General features: G+C 37.9%; 1 protein-coding gene across 4 annotated transcripts in view; it reads left to right on the top strand.

The window, feature by feature from the left end:
* LOC149813720 (protein CHROMATIN REMODELING 20-like) overlaps positions 1 to 20649 on the top strand; it is a 104823-nt gene that overhangs the window by 5695 nt on the left and 78479 nt on the right. For all 4 annotated transcript variants that reach the window (XR_016428235.1, XM_089991343.1, XM_089991345.1 and 1 more), the window contains exons 6-7: positions 5390 to 5580; positions 5656 to 5902. Coding sequence is in view for 3 of the 4 variants with exons in the window: in XM_089991343.1 (XP_089847469.1) it covers positions 5390 to 5580; positions 5656 to 5902 (438 nt within the window). In the remaining variant the exon portion in view is untranslated. The remainder of the gene's footprint in view (positions 1 to 5389; positions 5581 to 5655; positions 5903 to 20649) is intronic.

Below are 20649 nucleotides of genomic sequence, written 5' to 3'. Positions count from 1 at the left end.
GGTCATTCCAATCAGTTGGACACTTCTAACGTTAATGTTACTAAGGTTAGCTAAACCCTATATATGTGATTATGTACTTCCAAAATTCCTAATCTAAAGCAATACAACATGAATAATATGTTAAGTGAAGGTTCTTGAGAAACAATTATAGTTATCATCAGAGTTTTAAGTATTGTTACTTTAGGCCTAATTGATACAATATGCATGCCATTCATAGCAGCTCATGGCGATATAAATGCTTCATATGTGATTTTATGGTTGTATTTTGTATAATTTATCATTGTTTCATGTGATATGGTTATTATTTTTTATTATTTTTTCTGATTTTTTTATTAAAAATTTACGATACAATACAATACGATACGATACGATACAATATGGTGTTACTTTGGGCCCGACTGATACGGGTAACGATACAATACTTACAACCTTGGTTATCATGATTAAAGGCATCAAGTAATAAGTTTAAATCTTAGTTGAAAATTGAAATGCAATGTAATAAGGGACAAATTTGTAAAGTGAGAAATACAAAAGTAAATAGAAAACAAGCAATAAAGATCATAAAAAGGAAACAGGTTTGATAGTGTCTATGAAGTGTGATGTCATGATGATATGGACGTGCATGCCAAATTAAGTTCTTGTGTGAGATAGGTTCTATAATCAATGTCTTTTTTTTTTTGAAAAATAATTGCATGGGGTGCTGAACTACGTGCAAAGTCTTGATTTTATCAGGCCAGTGCTAAAAATCGTGTCTCAACATTGAGATTTAATATGAACTCCTATTTAATCTTGATAATCACTTTGCAACTTTGTTGAGCTTCTTGATGGTGAGCAAAAAAATTGATAGTTCATTAAACTTTTCATCGCCAACTCGAACAGAACGTGATATAATGAAACTGATGGTTGACTCTGTATAAAATAAAAAACACATATGCGAAGTGGAAAAGGTAGGGGTCACTGGAAGTAAGGTAGTGCGAGATTGATGTTCCTCCCTAGCAGCTGGATAAATCAATCATAGTGAATATACCGATCCAGATTCGGACAAGGGATGTGCTCCTATACTTCTCTATCAATCCTTTCTCATTCTCGACTAGACACCCTGCCAAACAAATTCTCATGGGCGGAAAACCCTTATCTTGGTTGTGATAGAGGAGATGACTATGAAACCGTAGCTGTACCTATAAATACAATTGGAGTTATCCTTGCCACTGACCCCAAAGATGAGTACTTAGTTGATCAACCTTTCTCTATCGACTAGTACTCCACAGAAGATTCCTGGTGGTATTTCCATGCCTATCCTATCTACAGAATCACAATTAGGGTTAACAGGTTTGAGGCCTCTCCCTTTCTCAACTAGCATGGGAAGAGGAATAAGAATTGGAAGTAGCAGTGTAATCTAAATTACACCTTCTGTGGGCTCTCTTTCTTCCTTGCCTCGGTCGTTGCCTTACACCTGTCTGATGGAAGATAATGTATAGAGCGAAGATATCACCACTTGTCTTTAAGCATTAGAACATATATATGGACTTGGTGCCATCACTTTCTGTCTTCCTTCCTCCCCTAGCTGTGGAATTTCACTTCGTCAACATAGCGAGATGCAAAAACAGAATGAAAAATGCTTCATTGCTCGCTTGACGAAACTCAAAGAGGTATCAACCCTCTTGGTTGCGGGGGTTAGATAACTTGAATGAGACAATCCCAATTTTAGAGCCACTCCTTTTCCCTTTCATGGAGTGGATACTGTTAAAATATATGTATATCATATATATATATATTATTTCCTTCAATCCTTTGTAATACCTACTAAGGGAAATTTAGTCTTTTCCTTTTAATGTAAATACATGTGTCCAATAGGGTTATTTTTAGTTTCTTTTTATTTTTCTTATTTTTAGTTTTTTTTATTTCATTAAATAATGCAAAAGGGGCCCTCATTAGAGCTGTTCGGATACCCCCAACGACTCTATGGGAGCCCCCTTGGGTCCCATTTTGTGTATAAACATGGGGTCTTTGCCCCATCTCTTTTCAATGCTTTTTCAAGCATTTCAATAATAAATTCCTTATTATTTTTAAGTTCTCTCCTCTTCTTTGTGTGTGTTTGGTGTTTGTTCTTTGTGGCATATTGTATCTTGTCAATTAGAGACATTGTGCTTATGTGATTGTGCCTTCTTGCAGTCACTTTGTGACATTGTTTTTTGACACTTTATTTCATTAGAGATACAACTCCTGACTTGGTCGAGTCAAGTTTTGGAACATTGGAGGAAGATTCCTTCTTTCTGCAAATGCTTCAAACCTCTGGCGATGTTCCTTAGCTTCGCTTTTGATTGAATAGTAGCAACACATCTCAATGCATTGCAGCCTCTGATTCACCACCAGGGGGGTGTTTGGGGGGACCTATCTTCATTTCAAGCTTTTCTTTTCATCTCCCAAGGCCGAGAGAGAGAGAGAGAGAGAGAGAGAGAGAGAGAGAGAGAGAGAGAGAGAGAGAGAGAGAGAGAGAGAGAGAGAGAGAGAGAGAGAGAGAGAGAGCTCTTTGTCAGATCACATAAGCTCATCGAATCCGAAGGCTAATAAGCTTTTCGACTTATTGGATCCGAAGGCCAAGTAGGAGAGATATCCTTTTTTTGTAGGATCTGCTCCGGATCTCAAAAGAGTAGGAGCAGATTCGATCCAAATCGATTCTTCGGCCTTCGGAGACGATGAGTTGATAAGCTTTGGCCTTCGGACCTCGATTGATGCTCTGATCGATTCGGGTCGGTCTGCTCCTACTCTTTTGAGATTCAAAGCAGATCCTATGAAAGGAAAGGTCTTCTCTCTCCTACTTGGCTTTCGACCTTCGGCCTTTGAATTTGATGAGTTGAAAGTGTGGTCAATTTGCTTAACTGGCATCTTGCATCCGTGACTGGAGTCAATTGTTGGAAAATGATTGGTTTAAAAGAAGGGAAAACTAGTTTATATTAGATCTTGGATGGTTTAAGATCGGAGTTCACCAGCTGATATGTGAGGTTTTTATATGTATTGATTTCATGAGTTGAAAGTGCTTTGTAAATATTCACATGTATGAGTGAGTACTGCAAGACAGAGCCTCATAATCATGGGAAGTTGGGAACAAAAATATTTAGAAAAGGGTTGTCAGAATGCCTATATTGTAGCGGACAATCTTCGCGTTTGTTACTCAGGTGTTGGTCCTCTCTGAATGTGACTTGGATGGTGATAGTGAGTCCTTTGATATGTATGGGTAATCAAGTCATGAGTCATGGCTTCAAAATCCCTCTTTTTAAAAGTCACAAGGCCAGAAGGGCATTGAAGAGACTGAGAAAGAAATTTTATTGTGCAGATGATGGTGAGTTCAGTCAAAATATGAAAGCGTGAACTTTTTGCAAGGTCTATTGGATGGATCTTAGTTTCTTTCTGAATTGTACTTCAAAGAAAAATAGTTGCTTTGTGGAGTCATGTAGGACAAAAATGAAGGCACAAAATGAAGATAAGAAAAATTGGAAACAAACAAGCTCAATTATATGACAGCTTCATCTAGGTTTTTCCTTTCAGAAAATTTGAAGAAATAGGGACTTTTTTTTTGCTGCATTTGGTACATGTGATTGATTGCCAATGGTTCTCAAAATTTTTGGTAGCTTGAATCCAGGAAACATGTGCTTTTATATGATTCACATATGGAAGCTAGGCATTTGAGAGGACATCATGCCCCTCTTTAATGGATTTTAGTTGACCATTGTGCCCATCCTGTCTTGGGTGATTAAATCAATATGTTTGAACCTCACATTGATATAGTTCACATGCCTTTTCTATCATGAGCCACTCCGGATGTTTCGAGCTTTGAGCTATCCTCATTGCTTCTTTCAGGAATTGGACATACATAGTCCTAACCGTGGTCACCAGGTTTGCTGGTTGTAGAATGCTTGATGTGAGTTGCTTGGTAAGTATAGGTTCTACTAGTATGCTGGTAATCTAAGCTGTAACACACTAATATGTGTGTCTTTAAACTCTGAAGCTTCATCCAAAAACCTAATGCCAAACTGTTGAAGCTACATAATTGATCAGAGGGCATACTGTCTTTAGTCTTGAAATTAATACATAAAATTTATGTATCTTTGCATATCTAGGGGTGGCAAAACCTGACACGACCCACCAACCCGACCTGCCAACCCGCCTCTTAGGCGGGTTCGGGTTTGGAAAAAATGAACCTGTTTAATAAACGGGTCGACCCGCCTAACCCGTTTATTAAACGGGTCGGGTTCGTGTTAGGGGTATGCCAACCCGCCAACCCGACCCGTCAACCCGACCCGTCAACCGACTCGCCAACCCGACCCGCCAACCTGACCAGCGAACCTGAGAACCCGTTTACCCAACCCAACCCATTTATTAAATGGGTTTGCGGGTCGTGTCGGGTTACCCGTTTATTAAACCGGCCGGGTTCGTGTTTGCCACAGCCGACCCATTTAATAAACGGGTCGGGTTCGGGTTGAGGTATGCTGACCCGCCAACCCGTCGGGTCGACCCGCCAACCCGACACGATTGCCACCCCTATGTATATCCATATATCTTTGTATATATGCATATGAATATGCATATGCATTTAGGTAAGCATGTTTGTATTTACATATGTGCATTCAACAGTGCATATGTATGCATCCACGTATTTATGCATTTATCCACGTATTTATGCATAAATTGCAGCTTTTCATGTGTGCAGGTGCACATTTGCTTGTATGCAAAAAGGTTGTCTGTGTCTGCATGTGTGCGTGTATATATATAAATATACAGTACCAACATAATGCACACATATACTCTAAAATAAAAGTTTATGAATGTGTATACATGCACGCGTTGTATGTTTGTCTGCTCAGAAATACAATTATGGGTGTATGCTGCCACCCCACAAGACTAATTGAACGAGTTTTGTATGTGGAAACTTTTCAGAAGATGATGCTTTCCATCTTTCTATAATCTTTCTTATGTTCTAAGCATGGCCTGAAACCTTGATGAGCAATATATATGCAACTCATATTTGTGGGGAATGGGGAATAACTCTTTCTTTTCCTGCTCTATGCCCAAGTTGCTTTGAGGTTGATTGATCATTTCAACCAATCACTTTATAGTCATTTATACCTTAGTGCTAATTGTGTTGTTTGTTAACAGAAAAAGTTGGTGTTCCATGCATAACTTGGGAAAATTAAAGACATGGTCTATTCATATGAAAATGATTTCTCTTTCCTTCCTGGAATGAACACAGTTTTCTCTGAAAAAAATTATAAAGCAATGGATACGTGGGAACATGGATTACTAACAAATTGTTATTTCACCATTATCATGGGCTTTTTGAATTGTAAATATGTTGATGAGATTTTTCTATGAATGCCTTTTGATATTCCAGGAACAGCTCGATGGTTCTGGGGTCGACCTTCCTAGTCTCTTTAAGTGCATTGAAAGTCAGGCACCAGAAGGCTGCAGCACAGAAGCTTGGAGAAAAAGGATACATTGGGTAGGGTCCACAATAAGTAATGAAGTTAGCGAGGCAGTTTCAGGTGCAGAAAATTATTTGCAAGCTTGTCGTCCTGTAAGAAGGTAATGCTTTATTTTTCTTTTTTATGCAAATGCTCTTGATTTGTCACTTCATTATTATTCTTTTATTGGGCACAGACGTCATGGTAAAGTGCTGGAAGAAGGAGCTAGTGGGTTTCTTGCTAAGAAGCTTGCCATTAAAGATAACAAAGTACTGAAGGACGATGTAGCACAGGACTGGGGTTGTGTACATGAACTTTTAAAGTCTCAGTGTTCCTCTGGTGATGGTGCTTTGTTTGGCTCTACACAGTGGGCTTCTGTGTACTTAGCTAGTACACCGCAACAAGCTGCAAATATGGGGCTCAAATTGCCTGGTGTCAATGAGGTAAGTGCTGTCAATGTTATTACTCATTAGTTATTTGGATATATAATTTGTCGTTATGGGGGTGACATTTTTGATGGAATGTCGATTTAGTATGCAACGAGATAGAGATGGGAGTGTAGTGAAGCTTGGTGAGCAAGAAATACCGGTGGATGATTCTTTCAAATATTTGGGATCTATCATTCAAAACTATGGAGAAATTGATGGAGATGTAAATCATAGGATAAAGGTTGGGTGGATGAAATGGAAGAGTGCAACTGGAGTGTTGTGCGATCGTAGAATGCCATTGCGGTTGAAGGAAAAGTTTTATATGACGACTATTAGGCCCGCTTTACTATATGGTATGGAATGTTGGGCTGCCAAGAGACATCATATTCAAAAAATGAGTGTAGCTGAGATGCGTATGCTGAGATGGATGTGTGGAAATACAATAAAAGCTAAGATTCGGAACGAGGAGATACGTAAGAAGGTAGGTGTTGCACCCATTGAAAATAAGATGAGAGAGAATCGTTTACGGTGGTTTGGACATATTCGACGAAGGCCTAATGATGCTCCAGTTAGAAGGATGGAGAAATGGGAAAATATATTAGTTAAAAGAGGTCGGGGTAGGCCTAGGAAGACATGGATGAAGGTGATAGGAAAGGATATGAATGCTTTGAACCTCACCGAGGACATGGCATTGGATAGAAATGAATGGAGGCGAAGGATTCATGTGTAAGACCCAGAATGATTTTCTTTGTTGGTTCATATCGCCGACCCCAATTGTTTTGGGATGAAGGCGTAGTTGTTGTTGTTGTTGTTTGGGGGTGACATTTTTGTGGGGTCGTCTTCCTGCTTATACCTGTCGGACATCATTCTTGGTTTATAGCTCATTGGTTCGTGAAAACTTGCTTTCACCGTGGGAAACCTTATGTGCACTGTACAAGTGGCTGATTGTGGGCATCCTGTGGATGTGGCCAAAGCTGATTTGCCAAGTGCTTCAATCACATTGCTGAAAGATTTTATATTTTTGTCTGTGATCTTTTATCTTTGTTCTCTTTCTTACTGGGTTCAACAAAATTTTAGTTGTGCTGGATCATAAAGGGAAAGCTGCTCCCATGATCAAAAGCGTCAGGTTAGCATGTCTGTGAAAGTTTGACAACTTAAGTGTTTTTTTCCTCAAACCTGTTTGCATTTAGTCGTAAAAAATCTGGTGCATGTGGACTAAAGCCTGTCAACAATGTAATAGAATGCCATGTTTGATCTGCCAATTTAGCAAAATCTTGTGCGAATAATGGCAGTGCTGCTAGGCCTTTTTACTATGTTCATCTTTATCCATTCATGTTTATTAGTGGAATAGTTTATTGCATTGTGGTTTGTTCGAGGGTTCGTGCTTTTGGTAGCCTTTATTCATATAAGAATCTCTTCACTTGGTTCTAGGGCTGGTAAAGGAACCGAGCCGCTCGTGGTTCGGCTCAGCTCATCCCAAGCTCATTGATGTTCAGCTCATTCAGCTGACGAGCCGTACATGAACTGGCTCGGCATGTCTAACCAAGACAAGTACACATTGCATGTTCGTTTTGGCTCGACACGTCATCTTAACGAGTCATTTACGAGCTGTTCGGCTCATCTCCATAAATATATAATAAAATGTTTTATATATAATGTAACATAATATAAAATGTCATACATTTTATAAATATGGAATGTCATGTTATTTTTTAATTTAAAAAGTGAATAATGATGGTATTTATGTAATATTTTAATTTTATATTTAAAATTTATTTGAAATGACTGGAGAAAGGCCATCACCAGCCTTAAGTAATAAAATACTTTTTCGTAATTACAGTTATAACTTATAACATCAATTAAATATTTTATTACAGTTTTTTTTTCATATATTGTGTCACACATTTTATAGGCAAATTTGTAACTTCAATTACTCTTTTTTTTACATTTCTTTCTTTTCAGTAAAAAATGCTATGATGAGCAACTGCCAAAATATCATCATGAATATTTGAAAAGAAATTGATTTGATTTAAAAAATCAATATTTTATTTAATAACAGAAGCAGACAAAATGGTTTTGAAAGTTTGGGTATTACAGAGTGCTAGTTTCTTCACCATCACAGGACTCGTGATTCATGATCTTACTTGCTAAGCTAAGCTCATGCACTCCCACTAACTGAACGATACCTGTGATTCTGTGCGGTCCGTTCAGCTCGCTTACCAGCCCTACTTGGTTCACTCTTTTCTCTTTTGTCTTTTTGTCAATTAAGAGAAAAGTTCAAGTCCCCATAAATTCTGTCAGCAATGCATTTGATACCATAGTCTATGTCATGCTGGCAACAGTGAAAGATATTATTATTTTTAATCTACTATGCTTGACTTTTGTGTTTGGTTCATATGACTTCCTAGCTACTTTCTTTTTTTTGATCCTTGTAGTCTTATATAATAGAAAGTTAAAGGATAATTTTTTAGTATGCAATTATGTTTTATAGAAGAATAATCAAATGTATTTCTTTGCTTTAAAGACTAAAATTTACTATTTCTCTTGGTTATAATCATGTGAGTTGTTGTTGGCACAACAGAGGGTGGGGTTGTTGATGGTCAGTTGCATGGGGGAATTAAAGATTGGATTATTAGATCCTATGAGTTGCAGTTTGAATGAAGCCCTCATCCTTTTGGGGATTTGTTTGGATGCTTCTACCGTTGTAGCAATCATCAATAAATGGAATGAATGATGGCCCAGCTGGAGCAATTGGGTACACTATCAAGGAAAAGGGAGGCTTGACTGAGCAAAGAATTGAAAGCCCTAGAAGTTAATAACAATCAAGAGTCCTTGGGGCTGAAGGATAGAGCATAGCCTTTTAACTAAAAAAGCAAGTTGTCTTGGAATATTTATGGTTTATGTGCCAAAGATCACCGGCTATTTCTATGTAATTCGTTGCAGAAGTGGTAGGGTATGGTGGAAATAGGAAAGGGTAGATATGATGTTCATCAATTGTTTTTGGCATGACTGTGACTTCTTAGTGAGGCTTGGGAATAGGAAATCAGGAGGGATCCTTCTCATGTGGAGGAGGCTGTAATGGAATGGGGAAAGGGCCCACATACCTCACAAGAGGCACAAACACAAGCCACTATTGTCACAATAACAAGAGCCACTAAGGGACAAAGAGAGCACACACAAACACTCTTAAAAACAATATTTTACTAATACACAAATGCACAAAGAATTCCTACATATACAAGGGACTTAGTCCCATTTATATACAAAAGGGAAAGGAGAGCTAGCTGTTAGGTAGCTCTAACGCTAGTTGGCTAGCCCAACCAAATGACAAAAATGCCCTTCAAAGGGCATTAAAAATAAAAAAATTATTTTTGTATATATCTATACATATACCTAATACATATATGCATGCATATACATAGTATATGCACACACACACACACACACACACACATATATATATATATATATATATATATATATATATATATATATATATATATATGCCCTCCGGAGTATCAAGTCTCTTTTCATTAGTAATTCCAGATCGAGCTATTATCTCAACTGCATACATAGTTCGTGACAAGAGATAACCACAAGGTGCACCTCTATATAAAAAAAATAACGAAGAAAATCAATATCTGTCATTTCAAAATTAGCCTTTGGGATATCTTTGATGTGACTAACTCCCTACTTGTTACCATGTGATGATCATCATATCCTCAACATCAAGTAGTAGAATCAACATATCTGCATTAGAAGACTTAACAAATAATGCCGTGTAAGTATAACATGATTTAAATTCCATTTGAGCCATTACACTACTAAATCGATCATACCAGGCTTATGAAGCTTACTTTAAGCCATAAAAGGCTTTACGCAAGCGAATGACCTTTCCATGTGCCAACTTTGATCCTAGAGGGGGTTACATATAAACTTTTTCGTTAAGATTCTCATTAAGAAAATAATTTTTACGTCTATTTGATAAATAAGCAACTTCCTAATCGATGCTATAGCTATAAGAGTTTTAACAGTGGTCATCCTAACTAACAAGGCAAAAGTTTCTTCATAGTTTGTGCTATACTCTTGACTATATCCTTTAGCTACTAGTCTTGCTTTGTATCTTTCTATTGATTCATCACATTTGGTCTTGGCTTTCTAAACCCATCTACATCCTATGAGTTTCTTTTCCAATGGTAAGGATTTAATTTTCTAAGTTTTAGCTTTTTTTGAGGCCCCTAATTCATTATCCATAACATTAATCCATACTTGGTGATTTTTAGCTTCATTATATGAAGATGATTCAATATATGAGTGAATGACCATGAGACATGATCTACATGTTGGTTCGAAGGATTCATAGGACACACATCTACTAGGTGCTTTGGCTATCCTTGTTGATCTTTTAACGCTAGGTTGTTCTAAGTTTTGGTTTTGGGAATATTTCTCTAAGGCATATGGTGGATGATTCTCAACATGATAGGTATAAACTTGCATGTCATTGTGAGATTTATCTACATTTTCATGTACATCATTATCTTGAGTATCATTATTATCATTCTCATGCACATTGTGGAGAAAGAAAAAGAGATAGAGAGAGACGTCTCAATGTTTCATTTAGGTCTAATCTCTACTTGTTTAAATAGAGATCAACCATAAGAAAGAAATTACATATGGGTCCCTCATTATTTAGAGAATTCCAAAATCAGCCTTAAGTAAAACTATAAGAGGTCGACTTATCTTAACACTCCCCCTAAAGCTGGAGCATAAATATCAATCATGCTCAGCTTGCCATAACATTTTGAGAAAGTGGACCTGGCAAGAGGCTTTGTAAAAATATCTGCAACTTGATCCTCAAAGATTACATGCTTGGTAGATATATGTCCAGCTTGAACCATTTCTCTTATGTAGTGGCAGTCAACTTCAATATGTTTTGTTCTCTCATGAAATACTGGATTATTTGCTATATATGTAGCCGCCTTGTTATCACACATCATCACCATAGAAGATGAAACCTTCACTTGAAGATCAGTCAACACAGTTCGAACCCACATCAATTCAGCTGCAGTTTGGGCCATAGCCCCATATTCAGATTTGACACTCGACCTAGCGACCACAATTTGCTTCATGCTTCTCCAAGAAATTAAGTTACCTCCCACAAATACACAGAATCCTGTGGTAGATTTTCTATCCTCTACAGACCCAACATAATCAGCATCAGAGTAAGCAACTACCTCCAAAGTACCCCTTTCTTGAATAATAACCCTTTTCTAGGGGAAGATTTTAAATACATGAGTATCATCATTGTAGCATTCCAGTGTACCTCTGTCGGTTTTTCCATGAATTGGCTAACCTTGCTTACAACCAAAGCAATATCAGGTCTAGTCACTGTCACATACAATAACTTCCCTACCAACGAGCGACAACTCCTGCTATCGACGGGTTTTGACCCCTCATCCAATAAATGAACTTTGTGATCCATGAGAATATTTGCTGGTTTAGCTCCCAACATTCCTGTCTCTTTTAATAGATCAAGAACATACCTCCGTTGAGACAAAACCACTCCCTCACTGCTCCGGGCCACTTCTATGCCCAGAAAGTATCTAAGTGAACCAAGGTCTTTGGTAACAAAATGTTCTTGAAGATGAGCCTTTGTAGCTGCAATCTCTTTCATGTTATCTCCTGTAAGGATGATGTCATTCACATATACCACCATAACGACTAAGCCTGAGTTAGTTTTCTTAATAAATAATGTGTGGTCTGACGCAGACCTATTAAAACCAAACTTTGACATCACATCAAACAACTTTTGAAACCATGCACGAGGACTTTGCTTCAACCCATATATCGCCTTTCTTAATCTGCACACCTTCTGACACTCCCCCTCAACCTCGAACGCAGAAGGTTGTTGCATGTATACTGTCTCAGACAGATCCCCATATAGGAATGCATTTTTCACATCTAGTTGACACAAACTCCATCCATGGTGAACTGCTATCGAGAGAACAAGACAGATGGTGCCCATCCGCGCGATGGGAGAAAATGTTTCAAAGAAATCAACACCATATGTCTGAGTATAACCTTTTGTTACTAACCTGACCTTATATCTTTCAATTGAACCATCTGAGTTGTACTTAATGGTATATACCCATTTGCATCCAATAATGTTCGCATCCACTGGGGGATCAACAAGGTCCCATGTCTATTGAGATAGTAAAGCATCCATTTCATCTTGCATAGCCTGCTTCCACCTGCTATCGAGAACGACCGTTTGATAACTCAGAGGAATAGTTTCAACAGATAAGGCTGAGATAAATGCTTTCATCTGATTACCAATTCTGGCATCTGACACAAACTGAGACATAGGATATAAGGTACATTGTCGTGTCTCCTTTCGTAGAGCTATTGGCCTGTTATCATCAACATGAGCGTCATTGCTATCAGAATGCTTACCTCTGGAGAAGAAGAGAATGTAGGCACTGGAGGAGGTGGAGCTCTACGCGCATACACCAATGGAGGATTGTGAAACCGTGAGGTAGGTGGAGTTGGATTCGGTAATGGGGGCACCGATTCCAAAGGAAAAGGAGGAACAAGAAGAGGAAAGGAGTCATCTTGATCAGTTTGCAACTAAGCACCAGTACTGGAATAATATGGAATAGACTCCAAGAAAGATACATCCGCACTGACATACTCCCGACGGGAAATCGGATCATAACATCCATACCCCTTTTGATTCTTTGGATAACCTATAAACATACACTTAGTGGCTAATTTATCACGGTCAGGTCTGAGTCTGTGCACAAAACAAACACACCCAAATACCTTGGGTGAAAGAGAGAAGAGAGGTGTATTAAGATACAGGATGTGCAAAGGAATTTGGTCTTCCACGAATGATGAAGGCATGCAGTTGATCAAATAATAGGCTGTGATAACCACATCACCCCAATATGAAGCAAAAACATTGGATTGAATCATAAGTCTGCGGGCTACATCAAGCAGGTGCCTTTGTTTTCGCTCAACCACCCCATTTTGTTGGGAAGTGTAGGCACAAGTGGTTTGGGGTTGAATGCCATGGTCTCGATAAAATTGCAATAGTGCTTTGGTTTTAAACTCAAGGGCATTATCAGTGCGAATAATCTTGACAACAGATTCAAACAAAGTTTTTATTTCAATAACTAATGATTTTAGGATACTAGAAACTTCAGATATTTCTTTTATTAAGAACACCCAAGACAACTTAGAAAAATCATCAACAATAACAAGGTAATAACGACATTGGGTCCTGGTAGGAATCTTACTGGGACCCCATACATCCGCATGAAGAAGTTCAAAGACCTTATGACTGGACTGACTCTGACTAGAAGGGAACGAACTCCGATGATGCTTGCCCAACTGACATGCTTCACACTGAATGATGTAGTAGACAAAATTTGAGGAATGACACTTCGAAGCTTCGACAATGAAGGATGTCCGAGACGACAATGCCACTGGACAGTACTAGAGGAAGAATCGACTGCAGCATAAATGTTTCCCACAGGGTGATGTAGATATTTGACTCCATTTTCTTCATAGCCTCCGCCAATCTTCTTCCCCGTCAGCAAATCCTGAAAATGACAGCACACAAGATCAAATATCACTCTATAATTTAGCTCTTTTGTAAGGCAACTCACTGATAATAAACTTTGAGGAAATGAAGGACATTTTTCAACTGCAAGGAAGATGATATAAAGACATTTCCCTGACCAATAACCGGGGAGGAACTCCCATCAACTAATGAGACTCCCCGATGTGCAGTAATAACCTTTAGATCTAAATTTTTTTGAGAGTTTTCACATAGATGTCTAGATGCACCGGCGTCAACAATCCACTTACTATCATGGGGAGAAAGATGATCTCCAGTAGAGTAGGCCACACCAGCAACAAGAGAAGAGGAAGTTGAAGCACGATGAGAAACCAGTTCCTCATATTCTGCACGGGTACGAGTGATAGATTCACTAGGAGAATCGTTTTAATGCTCCACCTCCAGTTTTGTAGCATTAGCTTTTGGAACATTTGGCTTTAATGGAGAAAATGCAGTCCGTCCACGTTTATCCCAGTAAGGATCTTCTAAATGTCCATATTTTCCACAATAGGTACATTGGAGTTTGCCTCTACCTCTCATACCTCTTCCACGACCTCTGCTTCTAACATTCATAGTATTTCCTCGTCCATAGCTAAATGGTACAACTAAAGCAGATGACTGAGATGCAGGTTGAGATTGTGGAAGAGAGATGACAAGTCTACTCAATCGATTGTATGCATCAGCAAAAATAGGAACATCAGACCCGGTCAACATTTGAACTTTTGCAACTGAGAACTCTGATGATAGACCTATGAGGAACCGAGCAACCATAGTCTGTTCTTGATGATCCTTTTGTTTTGAGCAACACAGAGGCCGATGAACATTCAGTCTTTCAAAGGCTGCCTTAACAGAGGCATAATACTGGGCCAATGATTGATCACCTTGCTGTAAATTATATATTTCCTGTTCAACTTGTAGAATACGACTCACATTAGTCTCTTGAGAGTACGCATCTCGAAGATTGTCCCACATCTGTTTAGCCGTATTGTAATAAATTAAGCCATCTGCAATATGAGATTCAATGCTATTCATGATCCATGACATAACAATGTCATTATCTTCGTCTCAAGTATTATATTTTCCTGTTTTATCATTAGGCTCAGATTCCAATAGAATATGTTTTCTACGATGTCCATACACGGACATCATAAAGGTTCTGGACCACCTTGCATAGTTTGTTTCATTTAATTTCACGGAAGAACTATAGGAGAAGGGATTGACAAATGCTTTATATTCCCCAATAGCTTCATTCTTATAATCAAATTTTTGAGCATCACCCATAATGAATAACACGAACTAAGGAGCCACAACCACTGACGCTGCTGCAGTAGATGTCCTCGTGCACATAAGAAATAAACTTTGTCACAATTCATAAATGACCTGCTCCACAATGTACCGATCCACTATAGTGATTTGCCTTCACCACAACACCCAGATCTGTGATCAGATCTGAATCAACCAGGACATAAGATAGAAAACCATATGCAGATAAAAAAAATGATGATATAAGCTTCACAGCAACCTGAACATACTATCAGATCCAAAAAAATATGCAGATCTACGACTATAAGAGTTCCTGTTTTTTTTTCCTCGACAGCCAGAACATTAAAAAAAATAATGGCGATATCAGATTTTTAATCTTCACAGCAACCTGAACATACGATCAGATCCAAAAGAATATGCAGATCCACGACAATATAAGAATCCCTGTTTTTTTTTCTTCACACGACAACCAGAACATAAAAAAAACTGATCCACGACAAATCTGGTCGTCACCCACACCCACGCCAACATTATTGCACCGTACACATATCCACCAGATTTGGTCGACCGAAACCCATACTTCCACCTCGACTTTTAGATCTGATTACAGATCTGAGTCATGACATTTGTCAGACTGCAGATCCGTTATCAGAACTATACGACTTGATTCCCCCATTTTTTTTCGAACACACCTTAGGTGTGGTCCCCTTCACGCAATCTGGTACCCTTCACACACGCTTTGGCGCAGACCCCGAAGTCATGCCCCTTCATGCGATCTGGTACCCTTCACGCACACTTTGGCACAGACCCCGAAGTCATGCCCCTTCACGCGATCTGGTACCCTTCACGCACGCTTTGGCGCAGACCCCGAAGTCATGACCCTTCATGTGATCTGGTACCCTTCACGCACGCTTTGGCGCAGACCCCGAAGTCATGCCCCTTCACACAATCTGGTACCCTTCACACACGCTTTGGCATAGATCCCAAAGTCATGCCCCCCCCCCAGGCCGATGGCTTTGATACCATGTGGAGAAAGAAAAAGAGATAGAGAGAGACGTCTCAATGTTTCATTTAGGTCTAATCTCTACTTGTTTAAATAGAGATCAACCATAAGAAAGAAATTACATATGGGTCCCTCATTATTTAGAGAATACCAAAATTAGCCTTAAGTAAAACTATAAGAGGTCGACTTATCTTAACACACATCATTGTCATGAACATCATTGTTGTCATTCTCATACTCATGTTGATCATCATCAACATTGGCATCATGCTTACTGACTAGATAAAAAAAACGAATACTTATAGTTTTCCTTAGACTCATCTTTATCAAATTCATTTCCGTTTTCAAGAAAAGTAATGTTTCTTGAAACATAAAGTTTATCATTTTTAAGATTATATTCATAACATCTATATCCTTTTTGGTTTTTGGCATATCCCCAAAACACACAAATAATAGCCTTTGCCAAAGGTTTATCATTTTTATTGGTGAAGACAAAACATTTGCAACAAAGAACTCTTAAACCTTTTGTAATTGGGAGAGATTTCATACAATTTTTCAATGAGTGAAATATTTTTAAGAGAAGATGTGAAAACATTCTATTGATTAAATAGACCTTCATAAGAGTGGCTTCGGCCCTAAAATTTTTAGGAACATTATTTGAAATAAGCAAGGTCATTGTAGTTTCAGTAATATGCTGATGTTTTCTTTCGGCTAAGCTATTTTGTTGTGAGGTATTTTGACAAGATCTTTGATGTGTGATTTCATGATCGTCAACATAGTTCTTGAAATTGTTAGATAAATATTCTCCCTTGGATTTAGATCGAAAAATCTTAATGTATTTTGAATTGATTTTAACAAGGTTGTGAAATTTTTGAAAGCAAGTAAATACTTCAGATTTGAGTATAAGAAAGTATATCCGAGTGAATCTACTATAATCATCAACAAATATAACATAATATGAAACTCTTTCTTTGGATGTTACTGGCACTGATCCCCATATATCTGAATGTACTAATTCAAATGACTCCTTACTCCTTAGAAACAAAATTGCTAGGTTCAAAAGGTAATAATTTCATTTTTTCAAGGATATAATCTTTACAAACCAAATATTTTTTGTTACAGTTTTCACTGAACGAGAACAAATACAATTTAGACATACTTGGATGTCCTAATCTCCTATGTCAATTTTCTATATATTTCTTTTCAACATAGTTATACAATTTTGATTGGGTAAGTATAAGTCGTCCATGATCCCCTCTTTTGTGGCCTCGCCTAATCGGCCTCCCGGACTGGAGATCCTGCACCAAGCAACCATTAGGTGAAAATATGATCTTACATCCATGGTCGGAGATTTGATAAACCGATAGGAGATTTAAATTCAAGTTTGGCAATACTCTAACATTTGTTATATAGAAGTTTTGCTATTTTTAAAAGAATCATTCAAAATACCAAAACTTTTGATTTTTAAAGAAGTTCCAATGGTGGATACATAGGATTCATTAGGATTATCATAACATTCATATGATATTTGACTCATTGGGAGTCCTATGAAATGATGCACCATAATCAAGAATCCAAGAAGACTTACCAGGATAAATTTTTGTGGACACCGCAACACCATAGAGTGAAGATTATTGATTCTTCAAAAGTAGTTGTAGAGCCTCCATTAGTTGGGAAAGTGCCATTGATGCAATGCTTTTTGAGCCTTCATTAACACTTTTTTTCTTAAATGAAGATCCCACATATGCCACTTTCCTTTATTTTTTTTCCTCTCTTCTCTTATTGAGGCAAAATGATTTGATGTGACCTGGTTCATGGAAATAGTGGCATACGATCTTCTTCTTGGTCTCATGATCATTGGAGGCCCTCCCAAAACGAGGAAGCTTCCAAGAACATGAGTTGAATTCGGGCCTAGACATGGTCTTTCAGGTCATGACCAATGCCCCACAATGCTCCGTATGCCTAAATCCCCATTCACTAATACAAAATCTTCATCTTTTATAGCATGATTCTTTAGTCTATTATCCTCCATATTCCATTCTTAAGTGTTTATACAATAAATGGTATACCACCTCTACGGAGAAGAACGGACTTAGTACTCTCAAACTCTAGCCTAAGCCCATTAATGAATTGATATACGTACTTTGCCTTCACTTGCTTTTCACGGAGCTCAATGTCCATTGGATAACAATGCCACGGGCTCAAGAATGACTACTTTATCCCAAAGGGGGATAGTGCATTATAGTATTCTCGTATACTCATATCCCCTTGGGTTATATTCATTACTTTGTTTTGAAGATTGCACACACGTGCAATATCCTTTAGGGAGCACATGTCTTGAAGATACTTTCATGCATCTTTTGCCAAGCTCGCACACTTGTTGATGTCCACACTATTTATGAGTCATAACATGATTTTAGAATGACCTATCTGTTAAATTGTAATACCGAATTAATGTAATTATATATATATATTTTATATATATAGGAAGATACATGCACATATATATTTCATATATATGGACATATATCTACCTACGTATATATAATATATATATATCTCGTAATAATCAGAGGGGTAGTTTAGTCGTTTTGCACATATCCATTTTTTAGATATGTTGTAATTTCATTTTATTATATTTTTTATTTTTCTTTTATTTCTTATTTTCTTCTTTATAAACCTATTTTAGTGTGTACCTTGGGGGGGCCAACATCTAGTCGTTGGGTCCCTCCAACAATCACATTTGTGACCGTTGGAGGGTCTCCAACGACTAGAAGTGGAGCCCCTCCAAGGTCTCCACCTCTATATAAATGGGGATCCTTCCCTTGTATTTCATTTATGCTTTGGGTCAAAGCCCAAGTGATTAATAAAATATTTTTTTTATTCTTTTATGCCTTTATGCATTTGTGAGATTTAGTGGGTTGTGCTTTTGTGCACAAGTGTTCTAAGAGTTCTTATTGTGCATGTGTGCACGTGCTTATGATCAAGAATATTAAGGTGTTAATCGTAGTCTCTTGTTAAAGATACTTTTACATGGTATCAGAGCAAGGTTGAAGAAAGAAAGATAGTGTGGATTCTCATATTTTTCTAGTGCCTCAAAAAACGTGCCCTCAAATATTTGGTGATTGGGGGTGGATCCTTTCGTTCATTCAATACTTTAGAAGATTCTTCAACCAAGAAAGATCTAAAAATCTCTTGAGGTACTTATCTTTTTTCCTCTTTTCTCCTCTCCAATGGGTGAAAAAGACTCCCATTTATCTCTTGGCTTAAAACTTAATGGCTCCAACTATCACGTTTGGGCAGGAAATATAGAGACATATTAAAGGAAAAGGGCTTTGGGGCTATGTCCAAGGCCCGATTCTCGAACCAGAGCCTAAGATCACCTTGATGGAGAGAGGAAAAATAAAAATTCTTGAAGGAGAAGAAAGCGCCAAGGCTCTTGAAGATTATAGCAAAAAACATGAAGAATGGGAGATGAGGAACTTCAAAATTCTCTCATGGATTTTCTCGTCCGTAGAGACAAGAATCAATGCCAACATTATAAAGTTCAAGAAAGCTTCTCAAGCGTGGGAATACCTTGAAAAAAATGTACACTTCAAGGGATTTGTCCCACAAATACTATCTTCACCCTTCAACAAAATGAAATGACTATTAGAGAGTATTTCACAAAGTTGTCTTCCATTTGGGATGAGCTTGCCATGCTTGAACCCAAATGGAGCGGAGAGACTATTGTGCTTAGCCACAAACAATTAGAAGAAGATTATTTTTTCAATTTTTTGAATGGGCTTAGGCCCGAATTTGAACAAATCCGATCGTCTATCCTATCCGCCTTCACTTCTCCCTCTCTTGAAGATGTAATTACTAAACTAAGTGGGGAAGAGACACGTATGGGTATAATTAAGAATAACCCAAGTGTTCTAGCAACACCTTCCAATAATGAAGAAAATGAAGGTGTTAATGCCGTTTCAAGACCAGGGAGCAATTTAAGGACCTACAAGCCTCCTTATTTCAAGAATCAAAACCAAAGTTCAAGCGGTCAAGGAGAAAAGAAGGATTATAGCAAGGTCTTGTGCTACTTTTGTAAGGAACCGAGACACATCAAGCCAATATGTCCGAAATGGAAGATGTTGCTAGCCATGGCTACCACATCCCAACATCAAAAGGAAGAGTGCTCATCATCTTCAAATGAAGCTCTCTCCTTACAACAAATTGTGGACGCTCTTCAACCTCTTCTCAAAGGGGCTATTTCCGGAGCCGCAATGTCAACCTCTTCTCCTCCTGGTAAGACATCGTGGCTTTTAGATTCGACTGCTTCATTTCACATGACTCCAAGTATGAGTTCTTTTTTCGATTACTCAAATAATTGCTTCCCATCCTTTGTTTCAACCGCAAATGAAACATCTCTTGAAGTAAAAGGATTTGGAAATTTTGAAAAACAAAGTTTTTTTATTCCAAAAATTAGATTTATACCTAAATTAAACTTAAATTTACTTTCGGTTTCTTAACTCTCGGATCATGGGTGTGATATAGAATTTTCATCTAACAAATGTTGGATATAGGATCGCCGGTCCGGGAGGTTGATTGGGGAAAACTCTAGGAAGGGCGATCTTTACTACCTCGATTCTCTTCAAATTCCAAAGAACCCATTTTGTAATGTTGTCCAACAAAAAGATATTAATGTGTGACACAAGAGACTTGGACATCCAAATATTGTAAAATTTTTTCATTTACCTTTTGTTAAAAGTCTATGTAAAAGTGATTTCAATTGTAACGATTGTATACTTGGGAAAATAAAAAAAATACTTTTTTGTCAAAGATCTATGTTTACAACAAGACCTTTTGAAATTGTCCATTCGGATGTATGGGGACCGACAC

Source organism: Nuphar pumila, chromosome 16, assembly GCF_984573655.1.
Source record: "Nuphar pumila chromosome 16, dmNupPumi1.hap1.1, whole genome shotgun sequence".
In the NCBI taxonomy this organism is placed as follows: domain Eukaryota; kingdom Viridiplantae; phylum Streptophyta; class Magnoliopsida; order Nymphaeales; family Nymphaeaceae; genus Nuphar; species Nuphar pumila.
The sequence above is the reverse complement of the archived record's forward strand: the minus strand, read 5'-3'. Positions and strand labels throughout refer to the sequence as shown.